General features: G+C 47.2%; 2 protein-coding genes across 3 annotated transcripts in view; one reads left to right on the top strand and one right to left on the bottom strand.

The window, feature by feature from the left end:
- The window catches only part of sec13 (SEC13 homolog, nuclear pore and COPII coat complex component), a 34196-nt gene extending 31515 nt beyond the window's left edge, over nt 1-2681 (bottom strand). Inside the window, exon 1 of the mRNA XM_048547897.2 lies at nt 2509-2681. Coding sequence (XP_048403854.1) covers nt 2509-2658 — 150 coding nt within the window. The 5' untranslated portion in view covers nt 2659-2681. The remainder of the gene's footprint in view (nt 1-2508) is intronic.
- Nucleotides 2682-5461: 2780 nt separating this feature from the next.
- LOC125460306 (cullin-associated NEDD8-dissociated protein 1-like) overlaps nt 5462-21623 on the top strand; it is a 46863-nt gene continuing 30701 nt past the window's right edge. The window contains exons 1-4 of one of the 2 annotated variants that reach the window (XM_048547637.2): nt 5462-5668; nt 9814-9957; nt 13707-13861; nt 21357-21480. In XM_048547637.2, coding sequence (XP_048403594.2) covers nt 5601-5668; nt 9814-9957; nt 13707-13861; nt 21357-21480 — 491 coding nt within the window. In that variant the 5' untranslated portion in view covers nt 5462-5600. Of the gene's footprint in view, nt 5669-6159; nt 6455-9813; nt 9958-13706; nt 13862-21356; nt 21481-21623 lie in introns of those variants that run through there. The other variant, XM_048547638.2, reaches the window with a different exon arrangement.

Genomic DNA, 21623 nt, shown 5'->3' with positions numbered 1-21623 from the left:
ATACTTTTTTGAAGCCCCGAATCTAGAAACCACAATTAAATAAATTTGTCAACAGACTTATTCCCTCAGTGCAAAGTTATTAACAATGTAGAATCTCACAGCACACGGAGACAATTCACCAAATCCGATTCGTACTGCTCCCCACTGTAATTAATTCTTTTCATGTATTCTAAATTCCCTTCAGAAAACACGCTGACACAGGCATGACGGGCCAAACAATCTCATGTGCTGTATCATTCTAGAAATTGATGAAGCTGCTTGTACCATTCTTTTTGAGCCCCCTTGACTGTGCAGATGAGGTCTTGATTTGACATATCTTCAGAAAGATGGTAGCTCCAAGTGTGTGGCACTGCTTTATTATTGTCACAGCCTAGATTCTGTGCTCAAGTCATGAACCCGAACTGAACGCCAGCCATTTGAAACTTACCATATAGGACTTCCAGAGACAACAAAACATTGCAATGTCCCAAGGAAATGAAAGAAATTTGTTTGCCTTTTTTTCTCCAAAGGTAGTGGAGTCAACACCAGCCTATCACCTCTGGCTGGAGGTATCAATGAATGGCAAACAGCAGTTGTTAGTGCAGCCTGTTGTGAATCCAAGGCTCTCCAAAGACGCTTCAAGTGACCCTTGCTCAGGACAGACCGAGAGGAGGGGCTTAGAGCCATCCTAAATTATTACTGATCCCAGTCATCCCAGAGATGATCCACTGGAGACTCCTGTTGCCAATAGTTTCTGTGGTTGGGGTTCATGAGCATGTTTTTCTGATGAAGGGTCTAGGCCCGAAACGTCAGCTTTTGTGCTCCTAAGATGCTGCGTGGCCTGCTGTGTTCACCCAGCCCCACGCTTCTATTCTTAGCTCCTGCCTTCGGAACCAGATCATCCCAATGGACTACAGCCCACATTCAAGCCTTCCCACATTTGGCCCCAACCGTGACAATGTCTACATTCAGAACATTGAGACCCTTAAGAAGTGTTTCTCCCTACGATTCCTGAAACATTTTCTGAAGGAAGGTCTAGACCCAAAACATCCACCTTCCTGCTCCTCTGACGTTGCTTGGCCTGCTGTGTTCATCCAGCTCTACACCTTGTTATCTCTATATTCAAGATCTGTCTGAAATGGGAAGGATCACAAGCAGGAATAGTCAACGAAGCTGACTAAGGCAGAGCGCGCTCAGAGAATTACTGTGAATAAGATGTTCGAGCTGAGACTGGGAGAGGGAACAAGGTATAGAGATGGACAAACACAGCAGGCCAGGCAGCATCAGAGGAGCAGGAAAGCTGATGTTTTGGGTCTGGACCCTTCTTCTGAAATCAATGAGGGTCCAAAGTTCAGAGATTGCAGATCATTAAATCATAGATCATAGAATTCCTCCAGTGTGGAAATTGACGCTTCAGCCCAACAAGTCCACATCAACCCTTGGAGCATCCCACCCAGATCCATCCCCCTATAACCCACACACCCCTGAACACTACAGACAATTTAGCACGGCCAATCTACCTAGCCTGCACATCTTTGGACTGTGGGAGGAAACCAGAGCACCCAGAGGAAACCCATACAGACACAGGGAAAATGTGCAAACTCCACACAGACAGTTGCCCGAGGCCGGAATCGAACCCAGGTCCCTGGCGCTGTGAGGCTGTAGTGCTAATCACTGAGCCACCCCCATATGGTGGTCATTTTCTCAAAAAGGGTCCAGCCCTGAAACGTCAGCTGTCCTGCTCCTCTGATGTTGCTTGGCCTGCTGTGTTCACCCAGCTCCACACCTTGTCGTCTCAGATTTTCCAGCATCTGCAGTTCCCACTGTCTCTGGGAGGGGAAAGATATGTTCGGGACTAAGTTAGAGAGGAATGGGTGACTCCCGACCTGAGTTGTACAGAATAGGGAAGGCAATTACAAAAAAACAGAGATAATGGGAACTGCAGATGCTGGAGATTCCAAGATAATAAAATGTGAGGCTGGATGAACACAGCAGGCCAAGCAGCATCCCAGGAGCACAAAAGCTGACGTTTCGGGCCTAGACCCTTCATCAGAGATGATATGCTCCAAGCCACAACGGGGAAAGGCCACCGTTTAAAGTATTTTTACCAAAGTCCATGGTGGGGTGGGGGTGGAAGGTCCATTCAGTTACTAGACCCTCTCGGTGTCTAAAACGTATGTGAATGTAAACCTGTACAAGTAAGAAGTGGTTTGGGGTTTTGATTTTGTGACTACGGGCAATGCCAAATTCCAGTGTTTGTTATTCGCGTGCAAGGCTGCGCAGAAATCCTTTCATAACCGTACGTGGAGTCATTTTTAATGAACGTGGAGTATTTCTGCAATAAAGTATAAGGACTGGGCCTGATTGGAGTCCCCTTCACTCCTGACACAATCCGAGCTGGGGTGGGGAGACACAATCCGAGCTGGGGTGGGGAGACACCCTCCTCAGGTTCCCTCCCTCACCGTCTCCCCCCACCCCACACAGGCCTGAGCCTCTCCGGCCGAGCCCCCCGGGGCGAGGAGAACTCACCATGGCTCCGCCGGGCAGGCCGCTCCGCTCGCAGTCTCGACGCCGGGCCCACAACCCGCTTCCGCTCCTCACAGACGTGGCAGCCCGGAACCTGTCCCGCTCCACAAACCGACCGACTCCCGCCGCCAATCGCAAACAAAGGTTCCGCATGGAGCCGCTGCACTGACACAGTTCACAGCGCCCTCAGCATCAGTATCGCCCTGAGCAGCACTAGTGCCCTGAGTATCAATGTCGCCCTGAACAGCAATAGTGCCCCAAGCATCAGTATCACCCTGAGCAACAATAGTGTCCTGAGTATCAATATCGCCCTGAGCATCAATAGTGCCCTGAGTATCAATAGTGCCCTGAGCATCAATACCACCCTAGGCATCAATACCATACTGAATATCAATAAAACCCTGCGTATCACCAGCACCCTGAGCATCACTAGCAACCTGAGCATCAATAGCACCCTGCGTATCACTAGCACCCTGAGTATCACTGGCATCTTGAGCATCAATAGTACTCTGAGCATCACTAACTGAGAGATCATATGAAAGCAGCAGAGAAACACACAGAGGCAGACATCTAGTGGGAATGACCACTGAGAGACCATATACGATCCAGCAGAGACACAGACAGACAGAGTGAACAACTGGGCATGATAAATGAGAGATATTAACACAATGACAAGAAATATGAGTAGCACTGGACTGACCTCAATAATCATTCTCAACAGACATCTCTCTCTGACAGTGTGTGCTGGATTCATATGATCCCTCAGTGATCTTTCCCAGTATATGTCTGTCTTTGTCTGCTGCATTAATATGATGTCAGTGGGATTTCCCAGTAGATTTACAATCATAGAAGAATCATACAATCCCTATGATGCACAAAAAGGCTGTCCAGCCCATTGAATGTACACCAATCCTCAGAAGAACATCCCACCCAAACACAGGACCCTGACCCATCCCCATGACCTTGTATTTAGCATGGCTGATCAACATAAACTGTACATCTTTGCACTGAAAGGAAACTGGAGCACCTGATGGAAACTCACATAGACATGGGGAGAATTTGCAAACCACACTGTCACCGAATGCTGGGATTGAACCTGAGTCCCTGGTGCTGTGAGGCAGCAGTGCTAACCACCTACCAAGCCATTGTGCTGCCCCAAGATTTCTGTAGCTGCTGGCTTAATATTATTTCTCATTGATTATTCCTAATAGAGCTCTTCCATTGTCTGGGTTTTCAGGTTACTATGATCTCTCAGGGCTCATTGACAGCGGATTGCTTTGTCTGAATCTGCTGGGTTAATATGATCTCTCGGTTATCATTCCCAGTAGATCTCTTTCTTTATCTGCATTCATTGGTTTAATGTGATCCCTCAGTGATCATTTCCAGTATACCATCCCTCCAAATTTGCTGGGCTATTATGATCTCTCAGCAATCATTGTGTGTAGATCTCCAGCTCTGTCTGTTCTCGGTTGATATGAGTTATCAATGATCATTCCCAGTACATCTCCCCCTCCATGTCTGCTAAGATAATATGATCTCCCAGTCATCATTGCCAGTTGATCCCTCCCTCTGTCTGCATCTCTGCTGGGTTAATATGAGCTCTCAGTGAACATTCCCACTAGATCTCTGACCCTGCCTGTGTCTATTCTGGGTTAATATGATCCCTCACTGATAATCCCCAATTGATCTCTTTGTCTGTATTTGCTGAGTTAATATGAGCTCTCAGTGATCATTCCCAGTGGATTTCTCCCTCTGCCTTATGTGTTAATGTGATCCCCTCAGTGATCAGTCCCAATAGATCTGTCTCTGCTGGGTCAATATGATCTCTCAATGATCGGTCCCAGTAGATCTGCCTCTGCTGGGTAAAACCCAGTGATCAACCCCAGTGGAGCTCTCCCTCGGCCAATGTCTGTTAGATTAATATGATCTCTTAGTGATCGCTCCCAGTACATCTCTCCCTCAACTAGTGTCTTCTGGGTTAATATTATCCCTCAATGATCATTCCCAGCAGATCCCTAACTCTGTCTGTGTCTAATCTGAGTTAATATGATCCCTGAGTGATCAGTCCCAGTAGATCTGTCTCTGCTGGGCTAATATGATCTCTCAGTGATCATTGTGTGTAGATCTCTAGCTCTGTCTGTGTCTCTTTTTGGTTGATATTATTTATCAATGATCAGTCCCAGTACTTCTTTTCCCTCCATGTCTGCTGGGATATGATCCTCAAGTCATCATTGCCAGTAGATCTCTCCCTCTGCCTGTGCCTGATGGATGGGTATGATCCCTCAGTGATCAGTCCCAGTAGATTCTCTTCCTGTCTATGCCTGTAGTGTTAATATGATCCCTCAGTGATCAGTCCCAGTAGATCTCTCCCTGCCTGCTCCTGAAGTGTTAATATGATCCCTCAGTGATCAGTCCCAGTAGATTCTCTTCCTGTCTGTGCCTGTAGTGTTAATATGAACCCTCAGTGATCAGTCCCAGTAGATCTCTCCCTGCCTGCTCCTGAAGTGTTAATATGAACCCTCAGTGATCAGTCCCAGTAGATCTCTCCCTGCCTGCTCCTGAAGTGTTAATATGAACCCTCAGTGATCAGTCCCAGTAGATCTCTCCCTGCCTGCTCCTGAAGTGTTAATATGATCCCTCAGTGATCAGTCCCAGTAGATCTCTCCCTGCCTGCTCCTGAAGTGTTAATATGAACCCTCAGTGATCAGTCCCAGTAGATCTCTCCCTGCCTGCTCCTGAAGTGTTAATATGATCCCTCAGTGATCATTCCCAGTAGACCTCCACCTCCCTGAGTCTCCCCCTCACAGAGGGATTCTCTGGTAGATACCACTCGACAGACCGAGGGGGAGGGAGAAACGTCATTACGTTCCCCTCTGCTTCCCTGTCTCGCCCTCCCCCCCCAGGGGCTGGCGGAGATGGTTTGTGCCCGTGACCTGTGACCCGGTTTAGGGGCGGGGCGGCTGCCGGCGCCATCTTTTCCCATGGACGGTCCTCGAGGGGGCGTCAGCAGCAGTTTCTTGTTGTTGTTTCAGAGAGGGACGCACTGAGGGGGGGGGAAAAAAAGCTCGGTGCCTGCAGCTCACGCACTGCCCGCCATGGCCAATGTGTCCTATCACATCTCCAACTTGCTGGAGAAAATGACCTCCAGCGACAAGGACTTCAGGTAGGCCCCGTCCCCTCCCCCTCCTCCTTTAAACACTCTGTTATACTGGGGCAGCAAGATCCACCCCATTCCCTTACACTGGGGCAGCACGACCCCAATCCCAGCTGACAGTCTGCCCCTCCCCCACCCCATTCCCCTACACTGGGGCAGCACGACCCCAATCACAGCTGACAGTCTCTTCCCCCCCCCCCCCCCCACCCCATTCCCTTACACTGGGGCAGCACGACCCCAATCACAGCTGACAGTCTCTTCCCCCCCCCCCACCCCATTCCCCTACACTGGGGCAGCACGACCCCAATCCCAGCTGACAGTCTGCCCCCCCCCCCACCCCATTCCCCTACACTGGGGCAGCTCGACCCCAATCCCAGCTGACAGTCTGCCCCCCCCCACCCCATTCCCCTACACTGGGGCAGCACGACCCCAATCACAGCTGACAGTCTCTCTCTCCCCCCCCCCCCCCCACCCCATTCCCCTACACTGGGGCAGCACGACCCCAATCACAGCTGACAGTCTCTTCCCCCCCCACCCCATTCCCCTACACTGGGGCAGCAAGATCCCAATTCCAGCTGACAGTCCCCTCACATTCAGACTGGGGCAGCAAGATCCCAATTCCAGCTGACAGTCCCCTCACATTCAGACTGGGCAGCAAGATCCCAATTCAGTCACATCCAATAGGCATCACTCTGGTTGTTACAGCATATGTTTAGCAATGCAGTTGTGTGTCAGCTTGGAGTATGCATACAAGTTAAAGGAACAGGATGGGAACCCACAACATTTGACTTGAAGGCAAGAATGGTGTCAAGCTGATGACTTAACTCTTTGATCTCGAGTTTTTTTTCAGTTAGGAGTAAATTACTGTGGATGCTGGAATCTACTGAAACCAACAAATGCTGCAGATCACAGCAGTCAGGCAGTATCCATGGAAAGAGAGAGAGAACGAGCTAATGTTTTGCGTCTAGGTGATTTTTCAGAGCTGACATGAAGTGTGAAGGGGGCAGTGTTTATGCTGTTGTGGGGGGAGGGCAGGGATGGTATTTGGAGTGTGGAGTGTAGAGTGCTGGGGGGAAAAGGATATTGATTGTTCAGATTAAGTGATCAGAATGTGAGAATGGCAGAACAATGGTGTGTCTGACTGCCAGATAGGTCAGAACAGACAGTCCAGCTGGGGTGGGAGAAGGGGAGGGAGGACATGGTGACAGAGAATGCAACAAAGCTAAAAGAAAGGGAAGGAATGGGAGTTGGTTCATAATTTGAAGGTGTTGAACTCCATATTAAGTCCAAGAGGTTGTAAAGCGCTTAGTCTGAAGATAAGATGTAGTGCTTCGGTTTGCACTGTGATTTTCTGGAGAACTGCCGCATGCTGAGGACAGACAAGTAGGCATGTGAGCAGGACGCTGTTAAAGTAACTGGCTATGGGTAGGTCGGGGTCGTGCTTGTGTGCAGATTGGAGCTGTTCTGTAAAAGCGGTCACCCAGTCTGCATTTGGTCCCTCCAATGTAGAGTAGTGTGGCGAATACAATAAGCAAGATTGGAGGAAGCTGCTTCACCTGGAAAGACTGTTTAGGCCCTTGGATGGTGAGCAGGGAGGTGGTGAACGGGCAGGTGTTGAAACTTCTGCAGTTACATGGGAAGGAGGATGTGGTCTTTGTGGTTGATGAGTGGGCTAGGATGTCCTGGAGGGAATTGGGCAGAATTGCTGGGCCAGCATAAATTGTCTATCCTTAGTTGCCCTTGAGAAGATGTTGGTGAGCTAGCATCTTGAATCACTGCCATCTGTTTCCTTTATTCATTTACGGGATGGAGACATCGCTGGCTAGGCAGCATTTATTGCCCAACCCTAATTACCCAGAGAGCAGTTGAGTGTTAACCACATTTGCTGTGGGTCTGGAGTCATATGTAGGCCAGACCAGGTAAGGATGACAGTTTCCTTCCCTAAAGGACATTGGTGAGCCAGATGGGATTTTCCAACAATTGGCAATAGATTCCTGGTCATCATTAGATTCTTAATTCCAGATATTTTATTGAATTCAAATTCCGCCATCTGCCATGGCGGGATTTGAACCCAGATTAACAGGCCAACAACAAGGCTACTAGGCCATCACCTCCCCATTTGATATAGTTAGGGCTACAATGCTGTTTGGGATGGATTGCCAGGATTTTGACTCAGTGATACTGAAGGAATGGCTGTATATTTCAGAGTCAGGATGGTGGGTTGCTTGGGAGGGAGTTTATGGGTGCTGGGTGTTGCCATGCATCTGCCGTCTTTATCTTTCTAGACGGCAATGCCATGGCTTTGAAAGATGGTGACTGAAGTCCCTTGATAAATTTCTGCAGTGCCTCTTGTAATGGTACAAACCGCTAGTGAACCTCAGTGGCAAACAGGGAGTGAGTGTTCTGGATGTGGTGCTAATCAAGTGAGTTGTTTTCTTGATGGTGCCAAACCTTTTGAGTTTTGCTGGAGCTGCACTCTTCCAGGTTACTGGGCATCATGAATGCTGGATATTGCCCAGGTTGTGAATATGGACTGTTTCAGTATCTGAGTTATTGTGAATGGGGTTGAACGTTGTGCAAACACCAGTGAACATCCCGCTTCTGACCTTTATGATGGAAGGAACTGAAGTCTCTGAGGTGACTGTTGGTCCAGCAGTCCTTCAAATAACATTGATTTTGGTTGAATATAGAACATTGGCTAGAACAATTTGAAGGGAGAGGGAGTGCTTTCTGCTCTCTGGTTATTGGCATCCAAGTTTATATAACCTCATGAGAAGTCAATACAAACTTGACTTAATACCTGTCCTGATGAGTGTAATAACACAGTCATTACTGTGAACGAGGCTAATAATTGAATAAGGGTGAATTCCAATCCCATGTTAGCAGTGTGAGAATTTGATTCATTTCCTAAATTTGGCAATAATTTTGTGTAAATGAAAGTCATGATGACATTTTTATATTACTTTTTTTTAAACAAGATAAGCCACACATAGCAGAATTAAGTTTGTAGCTGATCTTCAGTGAGAATTTACAGAGGTAAACATGGGACTGCATTGCTGTCTCCTGATCTAGCACCAATTCAGATGAACCTAATGTACCAAACAAGCTTTTGACTGTGGACTTGAGACTTCACACAATTAGTGGTGTACTTGAATGCAAATAACTGATTGCACATTATGGTGGTAGCTCACTTAGTTTATTGAGTCTTCCAATTACATCCTTTCTTATCGCCCGCTGAAAATTCTGAACTAATTCATTGTGTTGATATGTTTACACACAGTTACTTTGTGATACATACATGCTACTGTATATACCCAGTCCAGTACCATGATACCGACCCGACTGACTGCAATAATGTAGTTCTGCCTGCCTATCAATTCAAACAGTTATTGACAGGATTATATGAAAATAAAAACAAAGGGGTGTAATAACAGGAGATGGCTGGACTGTCTGCCCTTGTTTTCAGTATCTTTGGATGCAAAAACTACTTGAATGTGTGGTTATGGAGTTTTGAATGTAGTTTGACTAATGGCTAGTTTCACAACAAAGATCTGATTCCAGATTGTTGTTGTACAACAACAATGTTTTGAAACTGGTGTATCTTAAAACCGTGACTGTTGAGCTCTGGGGCCTGTTGTCCTGAGAGTTCATTGTTGATAAATGCCCATTGACCTCAGAATTTGTTTTCTCATTCAGCGAAATTAAGGGGGTTAGATATTTGGATTTTTCTATGGGCGCATTGTACTTACTGGGCTTCTGGAAGCTGTTTATCCATAGTTGCTGTGGAGATGCACTTCACATTCCATACTGCACAGCCCAAGAGGCTGAGAGAGCAGCAGGCTCTTTGAAAGACAAAGCCTGAATATCTTCTCCAAGCACTGTCTCCAACTTTGTAGGATTTTCTTCAGTTTTTTTTATAGCTCCGTAAATATAATTGATTTGGTCACACTGTGCTGTATAAATGACATACAATAATATGGTTCTGTCCATAATTAGAAATAATGGAAATAATAGAATCTTGTAGCACAGGAGAATCCATCCAATTTATCATAGTCCACAAAATTCTTTGGAAGAGCTATCCTATTAGACCTACATTTAATTGCAGTTTGTCCTTTTTTACTTGAATATCAACGCGAATGTCTGATATTATCTAGATTTATGGCCACCAATGACCTGATGGTGGAGCTGCAGAAAGATTCCATTAAGTTGGATGATGACAGTGAGAAGAAGGTGGTGAAAATGTTGCTCAGGCTGCTAGAAGATAAGAATGGAGAGGTGCAGAACTTGGCTGTGAAGTGGTAAGTAATAACAGCTGAGTCTGAGTGGCACATAGATCTCCTTTATGCTGATGTTTTTACAGTCTGTTCCCTCTTTGCTACCAACCTTTCGGTAACTTGTTGGTCTGGGTGTATTTTCTCCGATATATCCTGATCTTCAGCTTACCCAGTGTTGGTGGGAGTTAGCATTCAATTCTTGACTATATAGCAGGGAATTAAGGCAAAGCTATTTTGAAAGTAAAGTTGTTTTCCCACTGATGTACCATCAGTGACAGTATGGTTTTCCATCTGTGAATGTGAAGTGAGAAAACATCAAATAGTAATTTGCATGCTAACTTATTCCTACTTTTGAAAACTGCCTGCTTTTGCTGAAGTTGACATTGGTACAGTACAAGGTCTAGGCCTGCCTTGAAGGTAATAGGCCAATTCATCCCTTGAATCTGTTCTATTGTTCAATGAGAATATGATTGATCTATGATGTAATTCCATACCCAGGTCTGTACCCATGCCTTAATTTTGGCTAACAAAAATCTTGTCAGTTTCAGTTTTAAAATTGACAGTTTTGTAGTTCTTTATGTGTAGCAGTGTTTCTTAATTTTACTTATGCAACACATGTTTCTTGCCTTTAGGTTTTAACCCAGGCTGTTGGAAATAATTTCTTTGTCTACCCTGTTGTCTTTAATTTCTTCAATATTTTTCTCAATATAATCTCAAAACTTTTATTTCAAGCAGCTTAAAGTCCTCATTTGTGCAATCTATTCTGATAGTTTAACCCTCGGGAGTCCAGATTATCATTCTGGTCAGTCAATGCAGCTCTCCCACCAAGCTCTTCTTGATTGGCATCCCATCCACCACCTTCAAACATTCACTGCTTCCATCGGGACATGGTGGCAGCAGACTGCTTCATCTACAATTTGCAATGCAGTGACTCACCCTGTTTCCTAAATAGCATCTTCAAAATCCATGATCTGTACCACATTGCTTCTTACCACCCTCTTCTTTTTTTTGCTCTACTGTAACTGTGTAACTCATGTTGTTTTTCCTGCAAATTTCTTTTTGTATACTCTTCTTTGGATATCTCTTGCATCTTTTTCCCTTACCAGGAGCTGAAGTATATTTTTGCAACTTCTAAAATTTAAATTTTCTTTTGCTGTTTGTCTCGTATCTCTTGATTTGTCTGTGGCTGCTTTTTGTCAGCCAAACAGGACTCAAACCCTTTCTGGGTGCAAACTGGTTTTGTGCCACTTTGATATTTTTTAAATTGCCTCAGACTGATGTGTTGTTGCCCATATTAATGTAGTTGTTCAGCTGACTGTACCTAAGTCAGTAACCTAAATCAGCCATGCCTGAATCTAGTATCTCACTGCCAGTTTCATGTTTCTACCTTTCAAACACTACCTCGAACTTAATCATTTTATAACGATTGTTAAATCGATTCTTCTCGCACCATTTGACTGCTGACTAAATCTGGGTCTTCAACCGTTACTAAGTCGATTATCTCCTGCTCTTAGATGATTCATATGTTTCAGAAATTCATCTGGCATGTGCTAGTCTGCTTATCTCAATCTGTGAAAATTAATATGCCCCATTAAAACAACTGCCTTCACTAGATAATAAAATGTGAGGCTGGATGAACACAGCAGGCCAAGCAGCATCTCAGGAGCACAAAAGCTGACGTTTCGGGCCTAGACCCTTCATCAGAGAGGGGGATGGGGGGAGGGAACTGGAATAAATAGGGAGAGAGGGGGAGGCGGACCGAAGATGGAGAGTAAAGAAGATAGGTGGAGAAGGTGTGGGTGGGGAGGTAGGGAGGGGATAGGTCAGTCCAGGGAAGACGGACAGGTCAAGGAGGTGGGATGAGGTTAGTAGGTAGCTGGGGGTGCGGCTTGGGGTGGGAGGAAGGGATGGGTGAGAGGAAGAACCGGTTAGGGAGGCAGAGACAGGTTGGACTGGTTTTGGGATGCAGTGGGTGGGGGGGGAAGAGCTGGGCTGGTTGTGTGGTGCAGTGGGGGGAGGGGATGAACTGGGCTGGTTTAGGGATGCAGTGGGGGAAGGGGAGATTTTGAAACTGGTGAAGTCCACATTGATACCATATGGCTGCAGGGTTCCCAGGCGGAATATGAGTTGCTGTTCCTGCAACCTTCGGGTGGCATCATTGTGGCAGTGCAGGAGGCCCATGATGGACATGTCATCAAGAGAATGGGAGGGGGAGTGGAAATGGTTTGCGACTGGGAGGTGCAGTTGTTTGTTGCGAACTGAGCGGAGGTGTTCTGCAAAGCGGTCCCCAAGCCTCCGCTTGGTTTCCCCAATGTAGAGAAAGCCGCACCGGGTACAGTGGATGCAGTATACCACATTGGCAGATGTGCAGGTGAACCTCTGGTTAATGTGGAATGTCATCTTGGGGCCTGGGATGGGGGTGAGGGAGGAGGTGTGGGGACAAGTGTAGCATTTCCTGCGGTTGCAGGGGAAGGTGCCGGGTGTGGTGGGGTTGGAGGGCAGTGTGGAGCGAACAAGGGAGTCACGGAGAGAGTGGTCTCTCCGGAAAGCAGACAGGGGTGGGGATGGAAAAATGTCTTGGGTGGTGGGGTCGGATTGTAAATGGCGGAAGTGTCGGAGGATAATGCGTTGTATCCGGAGGTTGGTAGGGTGGTGTGTGAGAACGAGGGGGATCCTCTTGGGGCGGTTGTGGCGGGGGCGGGGTGTGAGGGATGTGTCGCGGGAAATGCGGGAGATGCGGTCAAGGGCGTTCTCAATCACCGTGGGGGGGAAGTTGCGGTCCTTAAAGAACTTGGACATCTGGGATGTCCTTAAAGAACTTGGACATCTGGGACATTGGCAGAGGTTCACCTGCACATCTGCCAATGTGGTATACTGCATCCACTGTACCCGGTGCGGCTTTCTCTACATTGGGGAAACCAAGCGGAGGCTTGGGGACCGCTTTGCAGAACACCTCCGCTCAGTTCGCAACAAACAACTGCACCTCCCAGCAACTCATATTCCGCCTGGGAACCCTGCAGCCATATGGTATCAATGTGGACTTCACCAGTTTCAAAATCTCCCCTTCCCCCACTGCATCCCTAAACCAGCCCAGTTCATCCCCTCCCCCCACTGCACCACACAACCAGCCCAGCTCTTCCCCCCCACCCACTGCATCCCAAAACCAGTCCAACCTGTCTCTGCCTCCCTAACCGGTTCTTCCTCTCACCCATCCCTTCCTCCCACCCCAAGCCGCACCCCCAGCTACCTACTAACCTCATCCCACCTCCTTGACCTGTCCGTCTTCCCTGGACTGACCTATCCCCTCCCTACCTCCCCACCCACACCTTCTCCACCTATCTTCTTTACTCTCCATCTTCGGTCCGCCTCCCCCTCTCTCCCTATTTATTCCAGTTCCCTCCCCCCATCCCCCTCTCTGATGAAGGGTCTAGGCCCGAAACGTCAGCTTTTGTGCTCCTGAGATGCTGCTTGGCCTGCTGTGTTCATCCAGCCTCACATTTTATTATCTTGGAATCTCCAGCATCTGCAGTTCCCATTATCTCTGCCTTCACTAGATGCTTTTTGTCTGGCCTCAGCATTTGAACAAGATACCACTTCACCTGACAGGGGGAATCTTTACCTGATGTGTTTGTTTGGAGTTGATACAGGGATGTTCTTCAGCTCACTGCAGTGATGCAAAATTGTTGGGGGAGAAGAAGAGCAATAGGGGCACGAGAAATAGTAATGATGTTGAAATGCCAGGATCACAGCATTTCATTTGTTCCCTTGTTCAGCTTGGGCCCATTGGTCAGCAAGGTGAAAGAGTACCAAGTGGAGACCATTGTGGATACGTTATGTACGAACATGCTGTCTGATAAAGAGCAGCTACGGGATATATCCAGTATTGGCCTGAAGACTGTCATTGCAGAGCTGCCGCCTGCTTCTAGTGGTAAGATTGTTGTTTGTATCTTGTCATCTCCATATGTCCCCTTGGTTTATACTCAACATCACACCTCCTGCCAATGCTGATAGAATATTGTATTTTCAATTTAATATCAAGTATGTAGATCTGTGCCAAAACATTTGATTAGTGCCACTAGTTTCTGAGGTGTGATCTATTTGGGAAAGTGGATGTGTCTGGTGCAAGCAAGCTGTACCTAATTGTCGGGTGTTTTGAGGATGAAGTTCTCCTAGTTTTCTGTTTACAGTCTTCCTCTTGTAGTGATATTGCCTTTCTGTTGGGTCTGGCTTCATTGCTATCAGTATCATCAGTACCACATTTGTGTGACCGTTTTTAGTAGCTGAACCTTGATACGAGTGCCAGCAGCTTAGAGGCAATATTAATAAGCTGTGCCAGCTTGTTTGTACGTGCTTGAGGAAAAGAAACTGATCTTCACCACAACTAATGCTGTGCTTGCCATTCTTGGTGCAAATGTAAGCTCTGTTGCATTTTTCAGAAATGATCTTTATTCCCCTTACTTTCGTCCATTACCACTGTATAGTCCACCAGCAAGCATTAGTAAGTGAAGTTATGGATGTTTCCCTGCGAATGAAAGTTGTTGAGATTGTAAACTTAACTTGAGGAGAGTTCTTCAGCACAGCTTGTTTAAAACCTTACTCAATAAACTTAGAATCATAGTGGTCTTGTAGCAGCATCACTGGAATATTAAGCCAGAAACTTAGCTAATGTTTTAGGTACCCAGATTTGATTCCTGCTACGCTAGATGGTGGAATTTGAATTCAATACAAATCTGGAATTAAGAGTCTAGCAAACAGCATGGAACAGTGTTAATTTTAGAAAAACTCATCTGCCTCACTAATGTCCTTCAGGGAAGGAAATCGCTGTCTTTACCTGGCCTGGCTTGCATGTGAGTCCTCCTTACCTTCATCTGGGGGCTCGTGCCAACATTGGGAGGGCTGTCTCACAGACTAGTCAACTAACAGCCTGACAGAGCCATACACACAGAATCATACTTTAGAGACAATCTCCCAGACACAACCATCATCATCTCTGGATGTGTCCTCTACCACCAGCGGAGGCATCGGTACAATGGTATATAGCTGGGAGGGAGTTGCCCTAGGAGCTCTCAACATTGTCTGTGGACTCCGTGAAGGATCAAGGCAATATTACTGCTAATTATCATGTACCATCCTCCCTCGGCCAGTGAATCAGTCTTCTTCCATGTGGAACAGCACATGGAGGAAGCACTGGGAGAGGAAAGGGTGCAAAGTGTACTCTGGGTGGAGGATTTCAGTGTCCACCACCAAGAGCTCTTGGTGCCTGGACAGCAATGCAGCAGCAGCACTACCGATCGAGCTGGTCAGGCCCTAAAGGACTTAGCTGCCAGACTGGGGCTGTGGTAGGCGGTGACGGAAAAGCAACAAGACAGAAAGACATACTTGACCTCATCCTTACTTATCTACCGGCTGCAGATACAGGTACCGGTCTTCAGCCAATTAAATTCACTCAACATGATGTCAAGAAACAGTTGGGGACCCTGGATACTGCAAAGGCTATGGGCCCTGACAACATTGCAGCGATAGTACTAGAAACTTGTGCTCCAAACTTGACACTTCCCTAGCCAAGCTCTTCCAACACAGGAACAACACTGGCATCTACCTAACAACGTGTAAAATTGCCTAGCTAGGTCCTGTGAACAAACAGCGCACAAGTCCAACTTGGCCAGTTACCACCCCAACAGTCTACTCTTGATCATCAGTAATGTGATGGAAGTTGTCATCAACAGTGCTATCAAGCAGCATCTGCTCAGCCACAACCTGCTCAATGACGCCCAGTTTGGGTTCTACCAGGGCCACTCAGCTCCTGACCTTGTTACAGACTTTGTCCAAACATGAACAAAAGAGTTGAATTCCAGAGGTGAGGTGAGAATGGCAGGCCTTGCCATCAAGGCCACATACAACAGTGTGGCATCAAGAAGCCCTAGCAAACTGGAATTGCTGGATGTCAGGGGGCAAATTGCCTCTAATGTTTGGAGTCATATGGGAAGAAGGTTATGGGTATTGCAGGACAGTCATCTCAGCTCCAGCACATCCGTGTAGGAATTCCTCAGGGTAGTGTCCTAGGCCATCTTCAGCTGCTTCATCAATGACCTTCCCTCCCGCCTAATGTCAGAAGTGAGGATGTACAATCATTAGCAAACAATATTCAGCACCATTTGCCACTCGTCAGATACTAAAGCAATCCACGTTCAAACATAACAAGATCTCGCCCACAGCCAGCAACCCCAGAGAAGAAAGCCATACTGACCCCTGTCAAATTTTCACCATCCCCCCCAGTCCTCAGCAAGGGCCTCACCTTTGTCCCCCTCCACCCATACATCAATGAATACCAGTCACGTCTGGACATTGAGCAGTTTTTCCGCCTCCGCCTCCACGCTTACTTCTCTAACCGTGAGCTGACCCCCTTCACCTGCCTCCAACACAAGTCCTCCTCCTGGACACCACCCCCAGACCCCCTACCCTCCCTTGACCTCTTCATCTACAACTGCCATCGAGATATCAATCGCCTCAACCTTTCCACCCCTCTCACCCACTCCAACCTCTCCCTTGCAGAGCGAGCAGCCCTCTGCTCCCTGTACTCCAATCCCAACCTCGCCATCAAACCTGCAGACAAGGGAGGTGGAGTTGTAGTATGGCGCACTGACCTTTACATTGCTGAGGCTAGACACCAAATCTCCGACATCACCTCCTACCACACCACTCCCCCACCCCCGAGCACCAAACCATCATCTTGTGAACCATTCATAACCTCATCACCTCAGGTGATCTCCCACCCACAGCCTCCAATCTCATTGTTCCCCAACCCCGCACCGCTCGCTTGTATCTCCTTCCCAAAATCCACAAACCCGCCTGCCCTGGTCGACCCATTGTCTCCGCCTGCTGCTGCCCCACCGAACTCATCTCCACCTATGTGGACTCCATTTTCTCCCCCTTGTTCCAGGAACTCCCTACCTACAGCCGCGATACCATCCACGCCCTCCACCACCTCTAGAACTTCCAATTCCCTGGACCCCAACACCTCATTTTCACCATTGACATCCAGTCCCTATACACCTGCATTCCCCATGCAGATGGCCTAAAGGCCCTCCGCTTCTTCCTGTCCTGCAGACCTGACCAGTCCCCCTTCACCGACGCCCTCATCTGCCTAGCGGAACTCGTCCTCACCCTCAAAAACTTCTCTTTCAATTCCTCCCACTTCCTACAGACAAAGGGGGTGGCCATGGGTACCCGCATGGGCCCAAGCTATGCCCGCCTCTTTGCAGGTTACGTGGAACAGTCCCTCTTGCGCACCTACGCTGGCCCTAAACCCCACCTTTTCCTCTGTTACATTGATGACTGGATCGGTGCCACTTGTGCTCCCAAGAGGAGCTCGAACAGTTCATCTACTTCATCACCTTCCACCCCAACCTTGAGTTCACCTGGACCATCTCCAACTCCTGGACACCTCTGTCGCCATCTCAGGCAACCACCTAGAAACTGATGTTCATTTCAAGCCCACCGACTCCCACAGCTACCTAGAATACACCTCCTCCCACCCACCTTCCTGCAAAAACTCCATCCCCTATTCCCAATTCCTGCACCTCTGCCGCATCTGCTCCCAGGATAAGGCATTCCACTCCCATGTCTCCGGCATTTCCTGTAACTCATCCCTCACATCCTGCCACCGCATTGACCGTCAAAAGAGAATCCCCCTAAGTCCTCACATACCACCCCACCAGCCTCCGGATACAACGCATCATCCTCTGATACTTCCGCCATCTACAATCCGACCCCACCACTAAAGACGTTTCCCATCCCCACCCTTGTTTGCCTTCCAGAGAGACCACTCTCTCCACGACTCCCTTGTCCGCTCCAAACTCCCCTCCAACCCCACCACACCCGGCAATTTCCCCTGCAACCGCAGGAACTTGCTACACTTGCCCCCACACCACCTCCTTCACCCCATCACATGCCCAAAGATGACTTTCCACATCAAGCAGATTTTCTCCTGCACATTCGTCAACGTGGTATACTGCATCTGCTGTACTCATTGTGGCTACCTCTACAGTGGGGAAACCAAGCGGATGCTTGGGGACCGCTTTGCAGAACACCTACGTTCGATTCGCAATAAACAACTGCACCTCCCAGTCGCGAACCATTTTAACTCCCCCTCCCGTTCCTTTAGACAACATGTCCATACTGGGCCTCCTGCAATGCCACAATAATGCCATCTGTAGGTTGCAGGAACAGCAACTCATATTGCGCTTGGGAGCCCTGCAGCCCAATGGTATCAATGTGGATTTCACCAGCTTCAAAATTTCCCCTCCCCCAACTGCATCCCAAAACCAGCCCAGCTCATCCCCGCCTGCCTAACTTGTTCTTCCTCCTGCCTAACCGATTCTTCCTCCATCTATCCCTACCTCCCACCTCAAGCCACATCTCTATTTCCTACCTACGAACCTCATCCCGCACCCTTGACCTGTCCGTCCTCCACGGACTGACCTATCCCATCCCTACTTCCCCACCTGTACTCCCCTCCCCACATATCTTCTCCTCTGTCCATCTTTGGTCCACCTCCCCCCTCTCTCCCTATTTATTTCAGAATCCTCTCCCCATCCCCATTTTCTGAAGGGTTGAGGCCCAAAACGTCAGCTTGTGTGCTGCTAAGATGCTGCTTGGCCTGCTGTGTTCATCCAGCTCTACACTTTTTGATATCTAAGATCTGGACAATATCCAGACTTGGGCTGACAAGTGGTAAGTAACGTGTGCCACACAAATGCCAACAACAGCCCATCGAACTACCATACCTTGACATTCAGTGGTGTTATTGAATCCCCCACTGTCAGTCTCCTTGAGATTACCATTGACCAGAAACTTAACTGGACTCTCAATATAAACACAGTGACTACAAGAGAGGCCAGGAGTAATGCAGCAAAAAATTCCTTTCCTGACTCCCTAAAGCCTGTTCACCATCTACAAAGTACAAGTCTGGAGTGTAATGAAACACTCCCCACTTGCCTAGATGGGGGCACCTCCAACAACACTTCAGAAGCTTGAAACAAAGCAGCTCGCCTGGGTGGCACCAGGTCCAAATGCTTCCACTTGCTCCCTCCACAATGCTCAGTTCCAGGACTGTGTACCATCTACAATAGGGCCTGCTGAAATTCACCAGGGCTGCTTAAGGCCGCACTTCCAAACTCATAGATAATAAAATGTGAGGCTGGATGAACACAGCAGGCCAAGCAGCATCTCAGGAGCACAAAAGCTGACGTTTCGGGCCTAGACCCTTCATCTGATGAAGTGTCTAGGCCCGAAACGTCAGCTTTTGTGCTCCTGAGATGCTGCTTGGCCTGCTGTGTTCATCCAGCCTCACATTTTATTATCTTGGAATTCTCCAGCATCTGCAGTTCCCATTATCTCTGATACTATTTTAACTTCCAAACTCATGACCACTTCGATCTAGGAGGATGAGGGTAGCAGATGCGTGGGAACACCACTGCCTGCAAGTTCCACTCCAAGCCCCTCAACATCCTGACTTGAAAATATATTGTCGTTCTTTGACTGCTGCTGGGTCAAAATCCTGGATTGCCCTCCCTAATGGCATTGTGGGTCAACCTACAGTATGTGGACTGCATCAGTTCAAGAAGGCAGCTTGTCACCACCACCATCTCGTGGGCAGTAAATGCTGGCCAGCCAGCGATGCCCACGCCCCATGAGTGAATTTTTTAAAAAAAAAGTCAGAAGTCTATGGCACAGAAGGATAAACCCTTATGCCCAATATTTCTGTGGCAGTCAGAAACAACCACCTAACTCTTCTATTTTTCCTTTACCAGCACTTGACCCACAGTCTTGTACATCTTGTCTGTGGGCCAAGTTGATGTGGAATTAATTCTGCATGCTGATATGAGGTGGTCAAGTCAGGGAAGATCTGGCAAAGAGTTTTAGATGCCATATCTGAATGGCTTCAATTTTCTTTAAGAAATGAACTCTTGGACAGCATGTGATTGCTTGACTTCAGGCAGGCTACAAATGTGACAGTGAAACGGAGCAGGGAGAGGACAGAGACTTGGCACATATGCGCATGCATTCAAATTGAAACTGGGTCTGTGGTCCTCCCAATTGAGAGTAAAACATTGTAACACGTCTGGAGGAAGTATTAGAAGAAAAATTCAAAAACAGAAAATTTGTTAAACCCAAAAAACTTCTGTGCACACCTAAGGAAGTTGGCTGAGGAATTCAACTGATGATTTCAGGAAAAAACAAATCATTTCCAATCCATTCCATCATGTGATGCCATTACACAGCAATGCAGTGACATGAAGGTAATTACTATGCAAAGCTGTGTTGAGCCAAAAGCAAGATCAAAGAACAGTGTGTACTGGGGACTCTGTTAAATACCCCCCCCTCTATCATCCTGTGCTTTGAAAGTGAATGTTTACTTTGGATTCACATATCTCCGTGAAAAGCATTTCCAAAGTAAAGATTATCAAGTCCAAGATCACACCTGCCTCTCAGAAAACCATTGAATGGATTCTGTATGACTAGCATCTCAACTACAACCCAAGGCACTGACTGGTAGCTTATATGCAGTTGCAAGTAACACACTGAGACTTAGTGAATAACTTATAAATACTTTGTGTTAGATTTACATAACATTAACAATAAATTGTTTATTCTATATTTTCTTAAGGATAAATCTCTCCTTGTGCTTGCATTCAAAAAGTAATCTTGTGCTTAACAGGGTTGGAGACCCATCTGGCTTTTGCCAAGTGATACGGCTAAGAGCACAGATATTTTAGGATGGCTATTGCACAGATAAAGGGTTACTGTCCATTGCTGGTAGAGGCTTTGTAGAGGCCTAAATATACTAAAAGTCCTCAGAACATTTGAATAAGGTTGACTAAAGATTTAGGATAACTGTGGGTTGCAGAGTTCAGGATCACTAGATGGGAATCCTTTTTTTTTGCTGTTGTGAGAAGTGGGAATTTTGAGCGTTAAAATAATAAGTGATAAAAATAAGAGATAATGGGAACTGCAGATGCTGGAGAATCCAAGATAACAAAGTGTGGAGCTTGATGAACACAGCAGGCCAAGCAGCATCTCAGGAGCATAAAAGCTGACGTTGCGGGCCTAGACCCTTCATCAGAGAGCTCTCTTGCAACTGCATATAAGCTACCAGTGCCTTGAAGCTTGGGTTGTAGTTTGAGATGCTAGTCATACAGAATCCATTCAATGGTTTTCTGAGAGGCAGGTGTGCTGCTTGGCCTGCTGTGTTTATCCAACTCCACACTTTGTTATCAGTGATTAAAAATAAACCCTGTTACCTTCTTTGCAACTTGCTGATTAGGGAAAACAAAGCTTAATTTACTAATTATCGCATTACTGCCAAAATAAATACTCCAAATAATATCCGTGGTTGTAATAAGGATTTGCCTCTGTCCTAGGCTTGGCCCTGTCTGCTAACGTGTGCAAGAAGATTACTGGACGTCTAACAAGTGCTATAGCTAAACAAGAGGATGTTTCTGTCCAGCTGGAGGCCCTGGATATATTGTCTGATATGCTGAGCAGGTAAACTACAGGGTATGAACAATTCCAAGTCTCCCCAACAGTGAAGGAGAATCTGCTTTGCTATAGTGGCATGCAGACATAATGTTACGTGGAAAAATAGTGTCCGTGCTGTTACATTGGCAGTATTGTTCTAAGTAATATAT

This window comes from Stegostoma tigrinum, chromosome 11 (genome assembly GCF_030684315.1).
Source record: "Stegostoma tigrinum isolate sSteTig4 chromosome 11, sSteTig4.hap1, whole genome shotgun sequence".
Classification (NCBI taxonomy): domain Eukaryota; kingdom Metazoa; phylum Chordata; class Chondrichthyes; order Orectolobiformes; family Stegostomatidae; genus Stegostoma; species Stegostoma tigrinum.
Note: the sequence above shows the minus strand (reverse complement) of the source record. Positions and strands in the feature narration are given on the sequence as shown.